At 46.5% G+C, this 17857-nt stretch overlaps 1 protein-coding gene across 1 annotated transcript in view; it reads left to right on the top strand.

Moving 5' to 3' along the window:
• EFL1 (elongation factor like GTPase 1) overlaps positions 1–17857 on the top strand; it is a 123148-nt gene that overhangs the window by 82829 nt on the left and 22462 nt on the right. Inside the window, exons 16-17 of the mRNA XM_040968595.1 lie at positions 11723–11854; positions 16359–16506. Of these exons, the coding sequence (XP_040824529.1) occupies positions 11723–11854; positions 16359–16506 (280 nt within the window). The remainder of the gene's footprint in view (positions 1–11722; positions 11855–16358; positions 16507–17857) is intronic.

Here is a 17857-nt window from a genome sequence, read left to right as displayed (position 1 = left end):
GAAAGCAAGCCCTGAGCCTAGGTGTTGTCAGTCCTGGGGTGGGCGCTGGGCTAGAGCACTCTCTCCTAACGTCCGTGGCTGATGCTGTCTCCTGCTCAAGGCACCTTGCCCCTCTTTTGTCTCTTGGTTATTTCGTGAAAATTTTCTTTGAAAAGCGACATAGCACAGAGAGCACGGACAAGGAGAATGAGATCTTTCATCTACCTGTTCACTCCCTGAATGTCACAGCCAAGCCAGGAATGGACCAGGCCAAACCCAGGAGTTCCATCCCAGTCTCCCACGGGGGTGACGGGGTCCCAGGCATTTGGGGTATCAACCACACTGCCTTCCCAGGTACATTAGCAGAGCATCCAGGGTTTGAGTAAGCAGATAGTTGGGGGCAGGGCAGGCCTCACCTGCCTGGCACTCTGCATTTCCCCAGTGTTGACTCGGGGCAGACACTGGGGAGTCTAGGAGTTTCTCTTCGTGCCTCCGCCATGCTGAACTCACCAGCTCTAGAGGCAAGGAGGTGCCCTGATGCCTCATTGTCTCCACCAATTCTTTCCTCTCCCCTCCCTTTTCCTTTTCTACCTGCGGTATTTGCTGTTTCCTTGTCCCTCAATAAGGGAAGTGAATGCGATCTCACTGTTTCTGAGAAGGTGCCACCTGTTATCTGGGAGACGCTTGCTGGACTTCTGCTGTTCAGTTTTCTAACTGTGAGATTTATCCATGTCACTGCACACGCTTGCTTGCACCAACGTCATTGAGGTCCTATGTAAGTCTGTCAACTTTTCATTTTTCTTGTCTGATCTAGCTCTGCCATCCATCTGCACTTGGTCCTTTTTTAAATTTGTCCAGTTTCATTTGAAAAGTATATTTTACGGGGAGAAAGATCTCCCATCCACTGGTTCACTTCCCAAGTGGCCGCAATGGCCCGAACCGAGCCAGTCTGAAGCCAGGAGCTTCCTCAGATCTCTCCCACAGGCGCAGGGTCCCAAGGCTTTGGCCCATCCTCTACTGCTTTCCCAGGCCACGAGCAGGAATCTGGATCGGAAGTGCAACAGGGAGGACACGAACTGGTGCCTATGTGGAATGCCAGCCCCACAGGAAGAATTAACTTGCCAGGGCTCTGCACCCAGAGGTGATTTCTTAGAAGGTGTGAGGTCGAAGCAGGGTGGTTTTCCTGTATGGATGTCTGGGTGGCCCAGAGCGCCATCCGCAGCTGCCCATCGTCTGCCATGGCTCACTTTGCAGCCAGTTGACTCTATGGATGGCAGCTGCTTAAAGATTCACAAGTTCCTGGAGCTTGAGGACTAGCACTTCTACCTATGCCTTTTTTTTTTTTTTTAACCTTTCTTCTGTTTTCATCTGTATACTTCTGTTAATGCAGAATTTTATATTGGTTCTGAGTCATCTTCACAATTCAGTTTATTAGTGGCCACATAGTATTTTTTTTTTTAAGATTTATTGATTTATTGGAAAGTCAGATATATGGAGAGGAGGAGAGACAGAGAGGAAGATCTTCCATCCGATGACTCACTCCCCAAGTAAGCACAACGGCCGATGCTATGCCGATCCGAAGCCAGGATCCAGGAACTTCTTCCGGGTATCCCACACGGGTGCAGGTGGGATACGGTGCTTTGGACCATGCTCGACTGTTTTCCCAGGCCACAAGCAGGGAGCTGGATGGGAAGAAGTGGAGTTGCCGGGATTAGAACTGGCGCCCATATGGGATCCTGGCGCGTTCAAGGCGAGGACTTTTAGCCACTAGGCCACGCCGCCAGGCCCGGCCACATAGTATTTTAACAGGTGTATCCTGTCTAATTAGCCAGGCTTCTCTTAGGCATTTGAACAATCATTGTAAAATTAAAAACTGTTAGCTACTATAGGATAAATATCCCAGTATTTAAAGTGATTATAGTGTAGGAAAATTCCCCTGACGTTCTTTATTGTTTCAACGTTGATCTATCCAATTAGAACCGTGCAGGTCACTGTGATGGAACCACTATGAAAGTAGCTTTTTCTCTCCGGGAAGTAGTGTGTGCACTGGAAACAGTAGTGACTGGAATTGAAATGGCCCCTGTGTGCCCGGAAATCAGTTAACATTCGAGGATGGTCACTCTCCCCCCACAGGAACGGCGTTTCTTCAGTAGTTCCTAATGTCAGGTTCACTGTCTCCACGCAGAGAGCCTGGGCCCCATCAGCATGCAGGTGTGCGGCGCCGGGATCAGACTAGATAATCAGCAGTAATGTGACTGAGTTTTTAAAACATTCCCAAAGCACTTAAGAAAGCAGAAAAAAAAAATTCCACCGGCGCCGTCTTGTGTTTCATCACTGTATCCCCAGTGGTGCGCACAGGGTCGTGTACACATAAAGTGACCAGTAGCCACTTAAGGAAGGCAGTGTGCAGAGCGCAGGGACGGTCCGGAACCTTCCATCTGCAGCTTACCCTCAAACCAGACTCACGGTAAGATTCTCCCAGGCCCTGCAGCGGCCGTAATTCCAGAGCTGACTGAGGAGCGAGAAAGGCACAAGAGTGATGTCAGACAAGGAGGAATGAGTGAGTGAGTGAGTGAGTGAGTGAGTGAGTGAGTGTGTGTGTGTGTGTGTGTGTGTGTGTGTAGGCCCTGAGCTTCCGCCAGGGCCCCATGAGTGGCTCTTGGCCTTGGTGTCTGCCTGGGGGAGGAAGGTGGAACACATCCTCGGTCTCAGGCCCCCAGCCTCGTCTTGTGTTCCTTCTCTCAGGGCCTTGGTTAACCTCTGGGAACGCCCCAGCTCCCTGTCTGGGAGCAACCCAAGACTCCCTCTGGGTTCGTCCGGTGTGGACACATCCAGGCCTGGAGACCCAGAGGTGAGGCTGCAGTGTCAGTTGCCCGGGTGCACCCTGATGAATGCAGATGCAGTAAGTCTGTGTTCCTAGTTGCGGGATGCAGCGCCCCGAGGCAAGCCCTGCAAGTGCTCAGGCCCACACGTTACCAAAAGGCTGTTTTGATTGGTGGGTTTTTATTTATTTATTTTTAATCTTTACAGAAATAGCCTGTTTGCTGAACCCATTTGTTTAAGCATAGAGAAACAAAATTAAATGGAAATCATCTAACTCCCACCTTCCCCAAAGAGCCTCTTACGTTTGAGTTGCTTTTTCTGTGCACGTCTAGATACTTTTCTCATATATTTAGGTATGCTCTTAAGGTGGCAAGTTAAAAGTACATTTTTAAAAGGTGAGTTTTTGAAATGAACTCAGCACAAGCTAATTATTTGCAAATCCCAGGGGGGAAAAAAGATGTAAAAGTCAGTTGTGGTCTTGTTAAGCAGTAATCATGGGCTTGATAAAATTCTGAAACGGTTTCCGTGAGCAATATGGAAGACACCGTGCGTATCTCGCTCCCTGTGTGCCCGGTGTGAGCCCTTTGGCCCTGGTCCTCACCCTCAACACACACCTTCCCCAAGTGTGAACACCGTGTCACAGTTACTTTGCATGTTCCTCCTCCATCACTTTGATCCGCAACCTTGATGGGCGTCTCTGAGCAATATGTGTATGTTTGCTGGCATAGTAGTACATTGCTGTGTCTTGCATGACATGTTCTGCTTGGACTTCGTGATGTTTTCCTGTCATTTCCGGATTGATTCCACTGTGTGGATTTATCACTGTCTATTTCTTCAGTCTCCTATTGATGAGTCACAGTTTTGCGCCATCACTGGGTCACGGCGAGCACCGCTGGACACAGGTCCCTGTGCGCATCAAATGAGTTCCCTAGGATGGTGATTCTTCATCGTCTCAGACCCAGATCGTTTTTCCAGTGCAAAGATTCTGACAAGCATAAACTCTGCCACCCAGAAATGGTACAGGTCCAGTAGTCTTGCTGCCTGCAATTTCCAGTGCATCAGCGTGGTACCTGATACACGGTGAAGCACTAACTGTCCCTTATGGGAGGACAGACTGCGTTTCAGCATGGGAGCCTTCTGGTTGGACCCTCCTGGAGGGCATGGGCGGGTCGGGCACCGGCAGTCACCCTGTGATGCCAGTCCTGAGTGTGGCCACACCCATGCGTGGTGCGGAGTACTCAGATGAGTGGCTCTGAGTGAAATGGTCAACGGCTCATTTTTCAAAACAAAGTCATTCTTTCTTTGATTTATCGTAGTTGCACTCCTGAAAATTCAGTATGTGTCTGTAATTAATATTTTTTCTAATTTGGAAGGCAGAAAGCCACACAGGTGAGCAATAATCTCCTGTTCACCGTGCCCTAATGGTGCACAACAGCCAGGTCTGGCCAGGACTCGGGCAGGAGCCTAAAATTCAGTCTGATTCTCCGCGTTGGTAGCAGTTGAGCCTTCACCTGCTGCCTCAGGTACACATTAGCAGGCAGCTATAATAGAGAGTGAAGTTAGGACTAGAATTTCCAGTGTGTGATATGACTTTACTGCATAGGCCACAAACACCTGTCCGCTTCAACATATATTAAATTGCAAGCAAAGAAAAAACTTCGTTATTGAAATGGAATTAGATGTAAGCTCCAGTGATTATTAATGTTTGTCTGGCAGAAGGTTCAAAAGCTGTGTCTAGGTGCTAATTCCTCCAGTGGGAAAATTTCATGTTGCAAGGTACCAGTAGTAGGCTCCAAGTGGACACTGCATCACCTCGTGGGGAGGTGCATGGTTGATGCCTGTCATCCTGCTTACAGGAAGTAGGACAAGATGTGGGCTGTGCGAGTTGCACGGTGTGGTGTCCTTGCTGAGCTCGGCAGAAGTCTTCTGCCATACTTCCTGTTCACGTCTGCAGTGCCAGTGACCCACCTTGTCCGTTCCCCAGCTGTGTTTGTGTGGAATAGTATCCTTTCCTCTAATTTGCTTTTTTTCCTTACTGTCAGTGAAATTGAGAGTCTAGAGGTTTTGTGTGTTTTTTAGCTGCCCGGGCTTTTTTCTTTCTAATATCGTCTCTGGGAACTGCTTTCGGCCCCTCACCTGCACTCCTGGCTGGGTTGCCCGTCTTTCCTCGTGGATCTATGCCAACTTTTAACGTGTCCTGTCCTCTTGGCCACTGCAGATGTCCGTGGGGCAGGCTTTGACCAAGTTTATGGTGTCTTGGTATACACTAGAATGGTGAGTCTCAGGAGTCCATGGGTTTCGTGTTTTCCATTTCCAAATTCGCGTTTAGATAGTTGATCTGCACGGCATTTATTCCCCTGGATGGTGTGTAATAGTGACACAGGTGTTTCACCTCTTCCACTAGATCCGCCACCTGTCCCAGCGCCGTTTCCTGGGCAGGCCCCTCTGCTTGCACCATTGCCCATCACTGGCCCTGCATCCCTACCTGTGCTGGCTTGTCCCGGGCCCAGTGCTGTCTCCCGTTGGTTTATTGGTGCTGTCCCAAGCCCGGCGCTGTTGGTGTGTTGGCTATAGGCCACCAGCTCCATGCCGCCCGATCATTGCTCCTCCTTTCCCAGGAGGGCAGTTTGCAGCTGGCCCTTGGTAGCTGCATTTCACCAGAGGCACAGCTGACAGGAGCTCAGAGCAGGGCTCCGCCTTCTCAGCTGCCCCTGCACATGCGGTAGGCTTGGATTTCTGTTTCTTCAATCATCCAGTCTTGATTACCGCGAATGTCACTGCCACTGTATTCAGAAGTAACTCTGTCATGTTTGCAATTGAAAATATTTAAGATGTGAAAGTTGAAGGGCTCTGGGCATAGCATGCTGGCTAGCACAGGCATCCCACATGGGCACCAGTTCATGTCACAGCTGTTCTACTTCCCAACCAGCACCCTGCTTACTGCCCAGGAAAGCAGTACAGGATGGCCCAAGGCCTTTGGCCCTTGCACCCATGTGGGAAAAGCTCCTGGCTCCTGCCTCCAGATCAGATCAGCTCCAGCTGTTTCAGCCATTTAGGAGTGAACTTGTAGTGGATACAAGACCTTAAAAATTAAACAAAAAATGTTTGAAGGCTTCAGTTATGATTTTCTGGTGTATAAAGCCATATCTCCTCCTAAATAGTTTTCCAGAATGTTTTTCAGTAATGCTAAGGACTTTATGCTCTTGATACTAATTTTTTTTGTTGTGTTTCCCATGTGAAAAAATCATTTATGGCCAGCGGTACAGTGGGCCAAGTTGCTATCTGTGATACTAGCATCTCCTGTCAGTGTAGGTTCAAGTCCCAGGCACTCCGCTTCTCATCCAGCTCCCTGCTAATGTGCATGGAAAAGCAATAGAGGATACCCCACATGCTTGGGCGCTGGTTACCCTCGTGAGGGAATTGGATGGACTGCTAGGCTCCTGGCTTCCACCTAGCCCAGCCGCCACCATTGGGGTCACCTCAGGAGCAAACCAGCAGATGAAAGATCTGTCATTCTCTCTATAGCTTTGCCCCTTTCAAGTATATAAATACATCTTTTAAAAATGTTTGAGGGCCTACCACAATGGCTCAGTGGCTAAATCCTTACCTTGCATGCACGGATTCCATATGGTTATCAGTTTCCACCTAGCTCCCTGCTTGTGACCTGGGGAAGCAGTCGATGGCCTGAAGCCTTGGGACCCTGCACCTGTGCAGGGCACCTGAAAGAATCTCCAGGCTCCTGGCAGATCAGTTCCACTCTGGTTGTTGTGGCTACTTGGGGAGTGAATCAGGGGACAGAGGATCTTCCTCTCTGTATCTGCTTCTCTCTGTAAATCTGTCTTTCCAATAAAAACAAATCTTTAAAAATATGTTTAAAAATCATTTAAAATTAGAACAGAGTATATCTTAGAAAAGCAACACTTCAAACCAATTATTGCTATAGAATGTGGGGGAGGCAGAGCTCATAAATGACTCTGATTATAAGCATGATTTTGTGTTTCATAAAAAAGCCATTATTACCTTCTTTATAGTTAACTAGTCAACAGTGTGGCATAAAAATTAAATATTCAGTTCATATTGTATGTCATAAGAAACTCTATCTTCATTAGCAAATCTATTAATAAAACTGGAATTATGGCCAATTTAACTGCCCCAGCTTCCAATGACTGTATAAGGGGAGAGCTGTAATTAAACTCAGGTTTCTCTGATACCACAGCAAACACAGGACAAATGCATGTTTGACTAGGAAGAGTTAGATACAAGATCCCAGAGCAGTGGAAATAAATGGGATGAGAATGTCTTTTCAGTGGATTGTGCTGCGCTGTGTGCTGCACCTGCCGCTAACCACAGTGCACGTCGGCGCGCTTCCCTCACCCTCTGCGTGCCGGTATCTCCAGGAAGGTTGTGTTTGTCAGTTTCTTCTTCGCATAATAAAACGCGAGAACAGTTACGGTTTTCCTGCCTTGTTCGGGACACTGAGGATCCTATTTCTCAGAAATGGACAAGGTTGAAACCCTACACCTGTCTTCACAAAAGAATTGTCAAGTCTTCACGTATCACTTTTTCTCATTTACAAAAGTCTCCCGGTAAAAGGGTCCATAGATGATGATGCAGTTTTCTTTCTTAGTAATTCTGATGGTATTGTTGTTGCAGGATTTTTTTCCACCCTGGAGCTTCCCTTCACCCAAGAAGTGGAGGGAAGTTGCTTTAATGGACTTCTTTGGCATATCGGACAGACCTGAGCCATCCTCTGAAACCTTAGCTGTGCTGTATGGGTCAGCTTGGAAAAGGCCACGCTGTGTGGTCGTGCCCATCTGTTTCCCTTTCTTCATGACAAGGGTGACAAAGTGGGAATTCACTGATACGCTCTAGCTGAGTCAGACAGCAGAAATGAGAGTCAGAGAAAGATGTAGAACCAGAGCATCCAGTCCGAGCCCAAGAATCTGGGTATCTTTGCTGTCCAAAGAGAAGCCTAGACTAGAAGACAGTCTTCCAAAACCAGGGGATTTTAGACTCCCCAGGAACCTGTGCTTCAGGAGAGATGACCACTGGCTCACTCTCCAAATGGCTGTAGCAGCCAGATATGGGCGAGCAAGGCCGAGGCCAGGAACTCTGTGTCTCCCATGTGGGTGGCAGGGGCTGAAGCACCTGGGCCTTCCTCTTTTGTCTTCGCAAGTGCAGTAGCAGTAAGACGGATCAGAAATGGGGCAGCCAGGACCAGAACCAGCGTTCAAATACAGGATGCCTGCATCTCAGGTAGAGGCTTACCCTACTGTGCCACAAAGCTAGCCTCGGCAAAGTTTTCTTTTTGGGTTCCAGTCATTTTCTTTCATGCGACCTTCCACGAAAGAGTGCTTTCCAAATCCAAATTTTCCTGAACGTGTCCATGCTGCACTCTATGCAGCTAGCCAGCAGGCCCTCCTAAAATATGTGTAAAGGTGTATTTTACTGTCCTCCTGCCCACAGAATCTCCTCTCGGCTTGAATCAACCTGTGCAGCAGCGCATGGTGAAGACAAAAACTTTTCAACGGAGCCGCATCCACCTCCTATGCCCAGAGTCTAGTTTTCTATCGTATAAGATACTCACCTTAATAATTGTAGGGTTCTTTTTAAAGGACAAAATTTGGGGCAGGCTGAAAAAAAAAAAACAACCGGAGCCTGATAGTATTTATGAAATCTTGGGGTTCTGTGTGTGGATGTGTGTTTTTTGAGCTGAAGGTGCCAGGATCGGTGTACAGCCCAGCAAAGGGCCCCGTGCCCAGGGGAGGACTCCGCATGTGGGAGCCCTTACATGTTGTCTGTCACCCCAGGCCCCGAGAGGTTCCACAGGGCAGTTGATCCCATCTCACTTGTTAGTATAGAAGAATTAGGTGTCTTCACTGGGATAACGGTTGTTGGTGTTTATGTCAAAACAAACTGGTATCCAGCAAACTGCTTTAGCTCTGCATTCCTCAGCGGCTTACTAGTTCCATCTCAGGATCATATGCTCTTGTCTGTTTGTTTGTTTTTGCATAAACATTAAAACATTCTGCCCTCTGTAACCCTTGAAATTGAAAATAAATGAATTGTAACGACAACAGACAAGCACTGCACTCATTTTGGGTCTCTCCCCACCCCCAAACTATTGCCTCTCCTTTCTCAGGAATTCTGAAATGATCCCCTGGAGGCAACAGGCACCTAATCACCCGATCCCAGTTGGAAAACGCTTTAGTGGACGCGCTGTATGTAGAGGAATTATTCCTCCTGAATTCTTAGCATTTTTACTGAAATGACTGAACTAAAGATCATTATATTTAAGCAGGAAGGAGAAAGAAAGAAATATAATTATGTGAACAGTACCAATTATGTGTGCCAATGCAGGAGAAAAAAAGGAAGTACATCAAAATAAAAATAGTGATAACAGAATGGCTTGGTTGTGGTTTGCTGTTCCTTTCTTTAGAACTGTACTTGCTGGCATTATTTTTTTAAAAACAGCACGGATGTTTCAAGCTGTGTTTTGTGTGAATATCAAACTGTATACTTACTAATTATCTGATATCTGGAAATTTGCAAAGTGATTTTTAAGTCATGTCATTGTGATATGCCTAGACGCTTTGATAGTTCTTAAGTTTTAAATTTTTAATTTAAAAATAAGGGCCCGGCGGCATGGCCTAGTGGCTAAAGTCCTCACCTTGAACACGCCAGGGATCACATATGGGCACAGGTTTTAATCCCGGCAGCTCCACTTCCCTTCCAGCTCCCTGCTTGTGGCCTGGGAAAGCAGTCGAGGATGGCCCAAGGTCTTAGGACCCTGCACCCTCACGGGAGACCCAGAAGTTCCTGGATCCTGGCTTCAATGGCATAGCATCGGCCGTTGTTCTCACTTGAGGAGTGAATCATCGGACAGAAGATCTTCCTCTCTGTCTCTCCTGCTCTCTGTAAATCTGATTTTCCAATAAATAAATAAATCTTTTTCCAAAAAATGTGAAACAGTGGCATGTAGGACACGTGGTGTAGTTTGACTCTTTGAAACAGTACTTTTTCTGTAAGTTTGTAGTCTTGATGAGGAATATTGTGATAATTGATTTTCTTTTGGGGATATTGATCAGTCTTGAACATATCTAAATAGCAGGAATAAATGTGATCATTGGAACAGCAAAATGTAAATCAGAAATTGAGAGAGCCAGCTCTTGGATGCTCTGGCCCTCTGTAGCCTGTGTCGTGGAGATGCCGGGGGAAGACCAGCAATTGTCTTAACATGCTGTACATGTGCAGGAGGGCATACCAGAGGTCAGAAGCACGGTGTTTGAGGTTCCTGAGTGACTGAACACCAGGTTCCCAAAGATCTGAAGGAAGTTCAGGCAGACCCGGAGCGTGACATCCTGGAACCGGTGGGAGATGCAGACCCGAAGCCAGGGCCAGTCAGTGGCCTCTGGGCTGGGCCACAAGGTGCGCTACTGCGTGGTGTAGAAAGGGAGGACACCACAGGCTTAGGAACATGCCGGCCTTTCCTGTCAAGGAAAATTCTGGAAATCCTATTCTGAGCTGGCAGAGTTTGGGAGTGAGGTAGAACAGGATTGAAGGAGCTGACAGTGCTTTCCAAAGCCAGAGGGTGAGAATGGGAGCAGTGCATTTTCTGTGACCCTCGGAAACTCAACTGGGCGTGTTGTGCGTGGAGCTGGGTGGAGCGCCCCTGTTAGGGAGTGAGGTAGAGAATTCTGCACGCATTCAGAAATCAGGGGGCTTTCCACTCTGCAGTCTGACAGCAGGCAACCTCTCACTACCTGGGTGTCAGTTCCCCCACCAGGCCACTGTCCGGTTGTGTGACTCCTTTCCCAGCACCCTTGTCACCATTCAGCACCCGGAGGCAGCAGAGCTGTTGTTCCTCCTCTTGTTTCTTTTCTTCCTTGTTTCTAAGCTCAGGTGCAAAAGGAGGTGTTGACTAAATTACTGTCCCTGCCATGTGTCTCACGTCAGCCTTGCCTAAAGCAGGCTGCCCCTCCTGTTTTGAAAGATTTATTGTATTTGTATCTACAGAAAGAGTGGGAAAGAAAAACAAAATGGTCACAATGGCTGGGGTTGGTCCAGGCCAGAGCCAGGAGGCAGGAGCTTCTGCCAGATCTCCCGTGTGGATGCAGGGATCCAGGCACTGGACCGTCCTTTGCTACTTTGCCCGGCCGTTAGCAGGGAGCTGGATTGGAAATAGGGAGCAGCTGGGATGCGGAGTGATTCCCATATGGCATGCAGGCGTTACAGGCCATGGCTTAACCCCACAGTGCTTCGTTGGTTTATCTTAAGATGTTATCTGCTCACACTCTGGATGTGAGATTCTGAGCTGCCTTCTAGAATATTCTCTGTGCAGTCATCTGCCTGGAGCCTGAACTGGGGAGCTGTAGTGCCTGGGATTCTCTTCTGAAACTATGCGGGCACAGGCCCTGGAGTCAGATGCCCCACAGCACCATCACACCGCCCGAATCTGAATTCCCTTTTCTCTTATGCAAGCATATTATTTTTAATAGACTCATGCTCATCAAGTATTAGAAGAAATAGCTATTACAATTAGAAATACTCAGTTTTCAGACAAAAGAGTCTGGAAGTGGTCTTTTCTGTGGTCGAAGTGTATAAATGTTTAACCAGTGTGATTAATCAGAATTGTGCATCTGAAAAACAGACATTGGCAGAAATTTTGCCTTTTTTGTCAGTTACCAACAAAAACTCTTCAAAAATGTACACAGATATGAAAGTAAAAGGGTTATTTGGGTGCAAAACATTTTCAAAATCCATGTTTTTTTAATGACAGGTGTGTTCCACAGATTTTTGAAACCCTCGTCACCCCGGATTTTCCAGGGCTGCTAAGAACACAGTGTGGTTTCCGCGGGACTCCTTGCAGCACTGGGGAAGTTGCCATCGCAGACTGACCGTACGCCTCTTCTCCCCACAGGGATAGGAGGCCTGCAAGACTCCGTGCTGAAGTCTGCCACGCTGTGCAGCCTGCCGTCCTGCCCACCGTTTATACCCCTCAGCTTCGAAGCCACGCCGATTGTGAGAGTTGCCATTGAACCAAAACACCCAAGTAAGATGACCTTGCGTTTCCAAGCACGTGACTTCCGGGTGTTCAGTACCTGATTCTTCATGATCCATTACAGCAGCATGTGTCAGGACTTTTCCTCGTTCAGAGTGCCCGGGGTAGCTGCTGGTCGTGGAGGGTGGACCCCTAGCTGCTCTGTGGCCAGTGTTGTCTGGGTCACTGTGTGCCAATCCTCTCTCCTCTTGAACAGGCTGCATTGGGGTTGCATTGTTTCCTTAGACTGAGTCCATGGGTCTCTGTTGGCACTGAGCCCAGGCTGTGTGTGTGTGTGTGTGTGTGTGTGTGTGTGTGTGAGAGAGAGAGAGAGTGATGGCTAAATCCTTCATCGATGTCATTTGGTTTGAATTTTGTGCTGATGTTTCATGTACATCAGGAGGCACAGAAACATAGAAAATATTATTTATCTAAAAAACAAGCTGTGATAAGTTTTGTTTTGAAGATTTATTTCTTTATTTGAAAGGCAGAGTTGCAAAGAAAAACAGAAAGAGGGAGTGAGTGAGCTGCATGAGAGAGAGAGAGAGACAGAGAAAATCTTCCTTGTCCTGGTTCACTCTCCAAATGGCTGCAACAGCCAGGACTGGGCCAGGCCAAAGCCAGGGGCTTCGCTCATGTCGGTGGCCTGGCTTTTGTTTGGATGGCAGGGTTCCAAGTACCTGGGCCATATTCCACTGCTTTCCCGGATTTATTAGGAGAGCTGAATGGGAAGTGGAGCAGCCAGGACCTAAGCTGGTGCTCATATGGGATGCTGGCGTCACAAGGGGCAGCTTAACCAGCTGGCCCCGAGTGGTAGACGGTTAAGGTTACTCTCCACTGTTTGTTCTGGCATGTTTGAATCGGTATCAGCATCACCTGGATGAAGAAAAGCCAGTGTGCGTATCCGGTAGTGTTTCCCACACTTAGTGATGGACACCAGGTCTGGCCAGTGTGGTGCAGTTCTGTGCTTCCCTTTCCCTTGCCTGAGTCTGACTGTAACCCTGCACATACTTTCCCTGTCGCATAGCAGCTGCGAGCCTCATGCTGGTTGCAGTGATTTGTCTTCTGTGTGTGGCCACTGTTCTGTCTCAGAGCAGCCACACCGATGAAAAGATGAAAGGCAATACAGGGACATTTTTAGATAGGCAGATGTAAGAAGGTAGATGCAGTTGAGAAGTGCTCTGCAAAATAAAAAGAAAAGTAAATATAATTTTATTTGTATTTGATAGAGATATCAATAATATACAAAGTTTATTTCTATCTATCTCTCTCTATATAATTGTGGTCGTGGTTTATGACGTGTTGTTTATTTAACACATTATTATAACATTTGGTGGCAGGAAAATATGATGGTCGTTTACTTTTTTCAGGAATCTTTTGGTCCAAAGCTTCAGAAGGGGTTCAACTTGGGGTTCCCTAAAACAGCCTGGAATCCTCCATCACCATGGGCATTGTATCTCCCCAGGTACTTGGCTCACACGGGCTCCCAAGTTGTTGCTGGTTGACATCTCAGGTCACCTGTGCAGGGGCTCCCTCCCATAGCTACCAAGAGAGCCTTCTGCATCAGTGTGCGGTAGCTGGCTTCAGCCAAACCTGGGACCTGATCGCAGAAGCTGGGGTGCCGTTCAGGACTCAGCCTCAGGGCTGGGATGTCATCCTTCCACAGTTTTGGCCACACAGGCCAGCTCCAGTGCGCTGCTGGAGAGGGCTCCTAGGGAGGAGTGTGACCCTCAGGAGGCCAAGCCGATGGGAGCCAAACTAGAGATTGACTGCCAAAATAATACTAAACTGTGTTTAACTGTCTGCCCTTAACACGTTGGGATACGGCTACGCGAAGATCGGCTTTAAGGTTCCATTTACTGTTACCACTGGAAATTGCATCCAGTAAAACTACACAGTGAAAATGGAAGAAATGCAGTACCAGGTCATCTTTTAAAACCATTTACCAGGTATCCCAAGATTCTGCTGAAATGCAGATAATCAGTATCTACTTTGCCTGATGCCATCTAACTTTTATTATTCTACCTAGGAAATGTTGATTTTTTTTTTTTTTTATCTTTAGTGAACCATCCATTTGAGAGACTTTGAAAATAGCGGAAATCACCTTCCAGATTTTAAGAGATGTTACACATCAGATGTTTATGTTGTTTGGGGGCAAGAAAATGACCATCAGTGAAAGCATTTTTAAGCATTTAACACTGGAATGTCTCTGCATTTCAGATTCTTATGGAAAAAATTGCTTCTTCCATTCATCTTAGACTGGCATCTTCACCTTGAAGAGATCTATTTGGGTGCCTGGATGGGAGTAATCAGAAACGGTGGAGAATGTATATTTTGGAACAGCCATGCATAGATTAAAAAAGAAGAAGAAGAATCAAATACACTTATATTTTTATTCCATCTTTTCACAGACTTTTTGAGGTGCCTTTGCATTTGTATATGTGCTGCCGGAGTGAGCACAGCTGGGACTCCGCCACAGCCTTTGCTTTCTATTTTGACTGACCAAGAGAGCTGCTTTTTGTTTCTCTTATTGTTCCCTTGTATCTGTGTCATTAGTATTATTAGTAGTCTCCTTATAGGAATCCTTTTAAGATGAGTTTCAAATTCCATGAAGGTTAAGTCAGTTACGGGTAATAGCTATGAACCTGCTTCATTCGGCAGAGGAAAACTGCAGTTTGCTAGGGCCTGGCACTATGGGTCAGTTGGCAAATCCTCCTCTTGCAAGTACTAGCATCCCACATGGGCACAGGTTCATGCCCCTGCTATTCCATCCAGCTCCCTGCTTGTTTCCTGGCACAGCAGCGGGGGACAACCCAAAGCCTTGGGACCCTGCACCCAGATGGAAGACCCATAAGAAGCTCTTGGCTACTGGCTTCAGATCAGTTCAGCTCCCCCCATTGTGGCCATTTGAGGAGTAAATCAGTGGACAGAAGATCTTTCTGTCTCTGCTTCTCTGTAAATCTGCCTTCTCAGTAAAAATAAATAAATCTTAAGAAGAAGAAGGAGAAAAGAAAACCAGTGCAGAAAGCTCTTGGGGTTTTGTTGGTTTTTGTATAATGAAAACCAAGCAGTGAGGAATTGATATTATCTTCTCTGAAAGTCTGGAATAGAATTTAAGACTGCCTAAACACGCCTTCAAGTCCAGGGTCTCTGCTTAAGCAGCAGCTGCAGACTTCCTCTGATCTGCCTTGGGTGAAGTGTAGCAGCTGAGAGAGAGAGAGAGTTGGGGGTGGGGGGCTGGTAAAAGAGAGAGAGAGAGTGAGAGAGAGAGAGAGTGAGAGAGAGAGAGAGAGAGAGAGAGAGTGTGTGTGTGTGTGTGTGCATGCATACATGTTGGGAGTGGGGGCTGGTCAGGCCAGCTAGGGTCTCTACGTCCTGATTTGCAGACTGAGCAGAGCAGCCATGCACCCAGGACCCTGGCTGAGTGGAGCACAGCAGGTGCCTGGGGCTCGCCAGTCCATCACTGGAGAGAGCTTGCTCACTCCTGCAGTTCCACCAGGGAGGTTTACGGCTAATTGCTTCTGATAGGACACTCCAGCTCCGTGTCCTCTGTATCGTAGGAAATGCTTCTGTACTCTCTGAGGAAGCATTCTGTCACATTCCTAGAGATGAAATAGGTCCATTTGTAATAGAATTTAAGCACATCTCTGAATATAATGACAGCAGTTCTGTCTGTTGGGAAGGGATGCAGGTCACCCCTGGGCATCTGTGTGGAAGGCCTGTGAGTGTCTTCTCATAGCTGTCTATAGATGAATTCCCAGCAGGCACTTGTCTTCACAGCGCTGTGCTATTTGGAAGAACAAAAACTCTTTTAAGTTTATTCCTTTTTGTTTGTTTTTGATCTGTATTGTATCATTTTTATGATATGGTTCCATGGGCCCTGGGATTTTTCTTCCTCCCTCCTCAAGTCCCTTCTCCCCCTGACTGATTTCCCCCTGTATTATTACAACAGTATAATCCTTCAAAAACAGTCATAGGTCCATCATTCTGCTACTTAAGTGTATCCTGACATTGTAGGCACGGACAATGGCAGAGTCCAGCATCGTATTGTCAAACTGTATTTCATGATGTCATTGGAAGTCCATAGTTGATTTGGAAGTAGAGATGCGTACTGCACTGTATCTTCACATCTGGATGTGACAGTCACTATTAAACAGTTTCTATACATTCCCTTAAATGAAAAGTCCTAAAACAAAGTCAACAACAGGTAAAAAAAAAAAAATAGAAAGTTTACAGCAGCATGAAGTTAAATAAGGTGCTATTAAATATGTTGCTGAAGAAATGAAAATCAAAAACCTTAAAGCAAACAGTGCTCCTGTATGACTTATGAGTCAGTGAAGAAATTAATAAGAAAAAAAAAACTTCTTTGAAGAAATAAAAATAAAAGCAAAAATATCAAAAACCCATGAGATGCAGCAAAAGCGGTTTTCCTTTCAAGGCCAGACACATTGTCTTTAGATTGCACTTGTCTCCCCATCACGCCCCGTTTAATCAGTGTCTCGTTTTGTTACCACAGGTGAGATGCCTCAGCTCGTGAAAGGAATGAAGCTGCTAAACCAGGCCGATCCCTGCGTGCAGATTTTAATCCAGGAAACCGGAGAGCACGTGCTGGTGACGGCAGGGGAAGTCCACCTGCAGCGGTGCCTGGACGACTTAACAGAAAGGTTAGGATGTCCTTCACCGGTCTAACTCAGACCCTTGATCTTGGAGAAAGATGACAGGCTTGAACTGTTACTGGAGCTTACATTTAATCTTCAGTAACTGAAAAAAATATTGCTCCTGTCTACGCTTGGATTATTTTGTATTTTTGGCTTGCATCATAACATTCTTTCGTACATTCATGAATATATTTTACTTTAGGCACGTATACACACACACACACACACACACACGGAGAGCATGTCAGGGAACAAAATGTGTAAATTTGTAAATACAAGCTATTAGAACAGACTTCTCATGTGTAGGGTCTCCACCTGCAGACCTCCTAGAGATCTTCAAGTTTGTCTGTAAATGTGATGTGTCATGGCACAGGAAACCCAAATCACTGTTTATAAAATAGCATTGTTCCTGTCTGTTCCAAGTACATTGGGTGTTTTTGCGGCAGTTAGAAAATATAGAGGAATAAAAAGAATCATCCATTTACACAGGCAAAATAGCCCCCATTGCGGTCCTGTACCTCATCAAAAAGTTTGCTGAGCTGCACAGCCCTGCTTATTTGCCTGACACAAACTGTTGATGATTTTATTGCTGACCCAAAACATGAATAATCTTAACGCTTAGGATCCATACTTTCCTTAAGAATCCGTATTTTCCTGTTTCAATCTATTTTATGACTAACAATGAACATTTTAAAGTGGCTCTTTTGCCAGCCTTGAGTATTGCTATTTTTAAAAAGTGTTACCAATCTGGGAGACTGAAAGGTCTTCATTGTTTGTAAACATTTATATACTTACTCATGGGCGGGGGGTGGGGGGAAGAATTCCCGACTGTGCTTCCTTTATTAATACTAATCACAACCAAAGTGATCATTGTAAATGGCCTGTGTACACTGAATGCCGTGATAGTCCCTGCATTAAGCACAGTTTAGCTCCTGTAATCCTTGCAGCAGCTCAGTTCAACTGCTGCTGGTGCTCCTTTGCCACCAGCTGCTGCTTCTCACAGGACAGGAACAGCTGCTGGGGCAGCGCTGGTCCCTGGGGCCTGGGCAGAAGCCCTGGCAGCCGGGCAACGCGCCCAGGCCTGTGCCTCAGTTGCGATGGTCTTGGGGCCTTGTCCCACTTACAGTGTCCCCGTAACCGTAATTAGAACAAAAATCAAAAGGTAGGTCTTCTATCCCCTTTACTTTGGTTACCAGTTTCTGTGAATTTCTAAAAGGTGCTAATGATTAAAGAATAATGTTAATTGGATAAATCATAAGACACAGTATATTTGAAAATAATGATTTAATTCTCAGGGGATTTCTTCAGACCATGTTTGCGTATGTGCACTAAATTATTTTCTCTCTTCTCTCTTTCC

Source organism: Ochotona curzoniae, unplaced genomic scaffold (assembly GCF_017591425.1).
Source record: "Ochotona curzoniae isolate NIBS_2020 unplaced genomic scaffold, NIBS_Ocur_1.0 scaffold_4701, whole genome shotgun sequence".
NCBI classification, from domain to species: domain Eukaryota; kingdom Metazoa; phylum Chordata; class Mammalia; order Lagomorpha; family Ochotonidae; genus Ochotona; species Ochotona curzoniae.
Note: the sequence above shows the minus strand (reverse complement) of the source record. Positions and strands in the feature narration are given on the sequence as shown.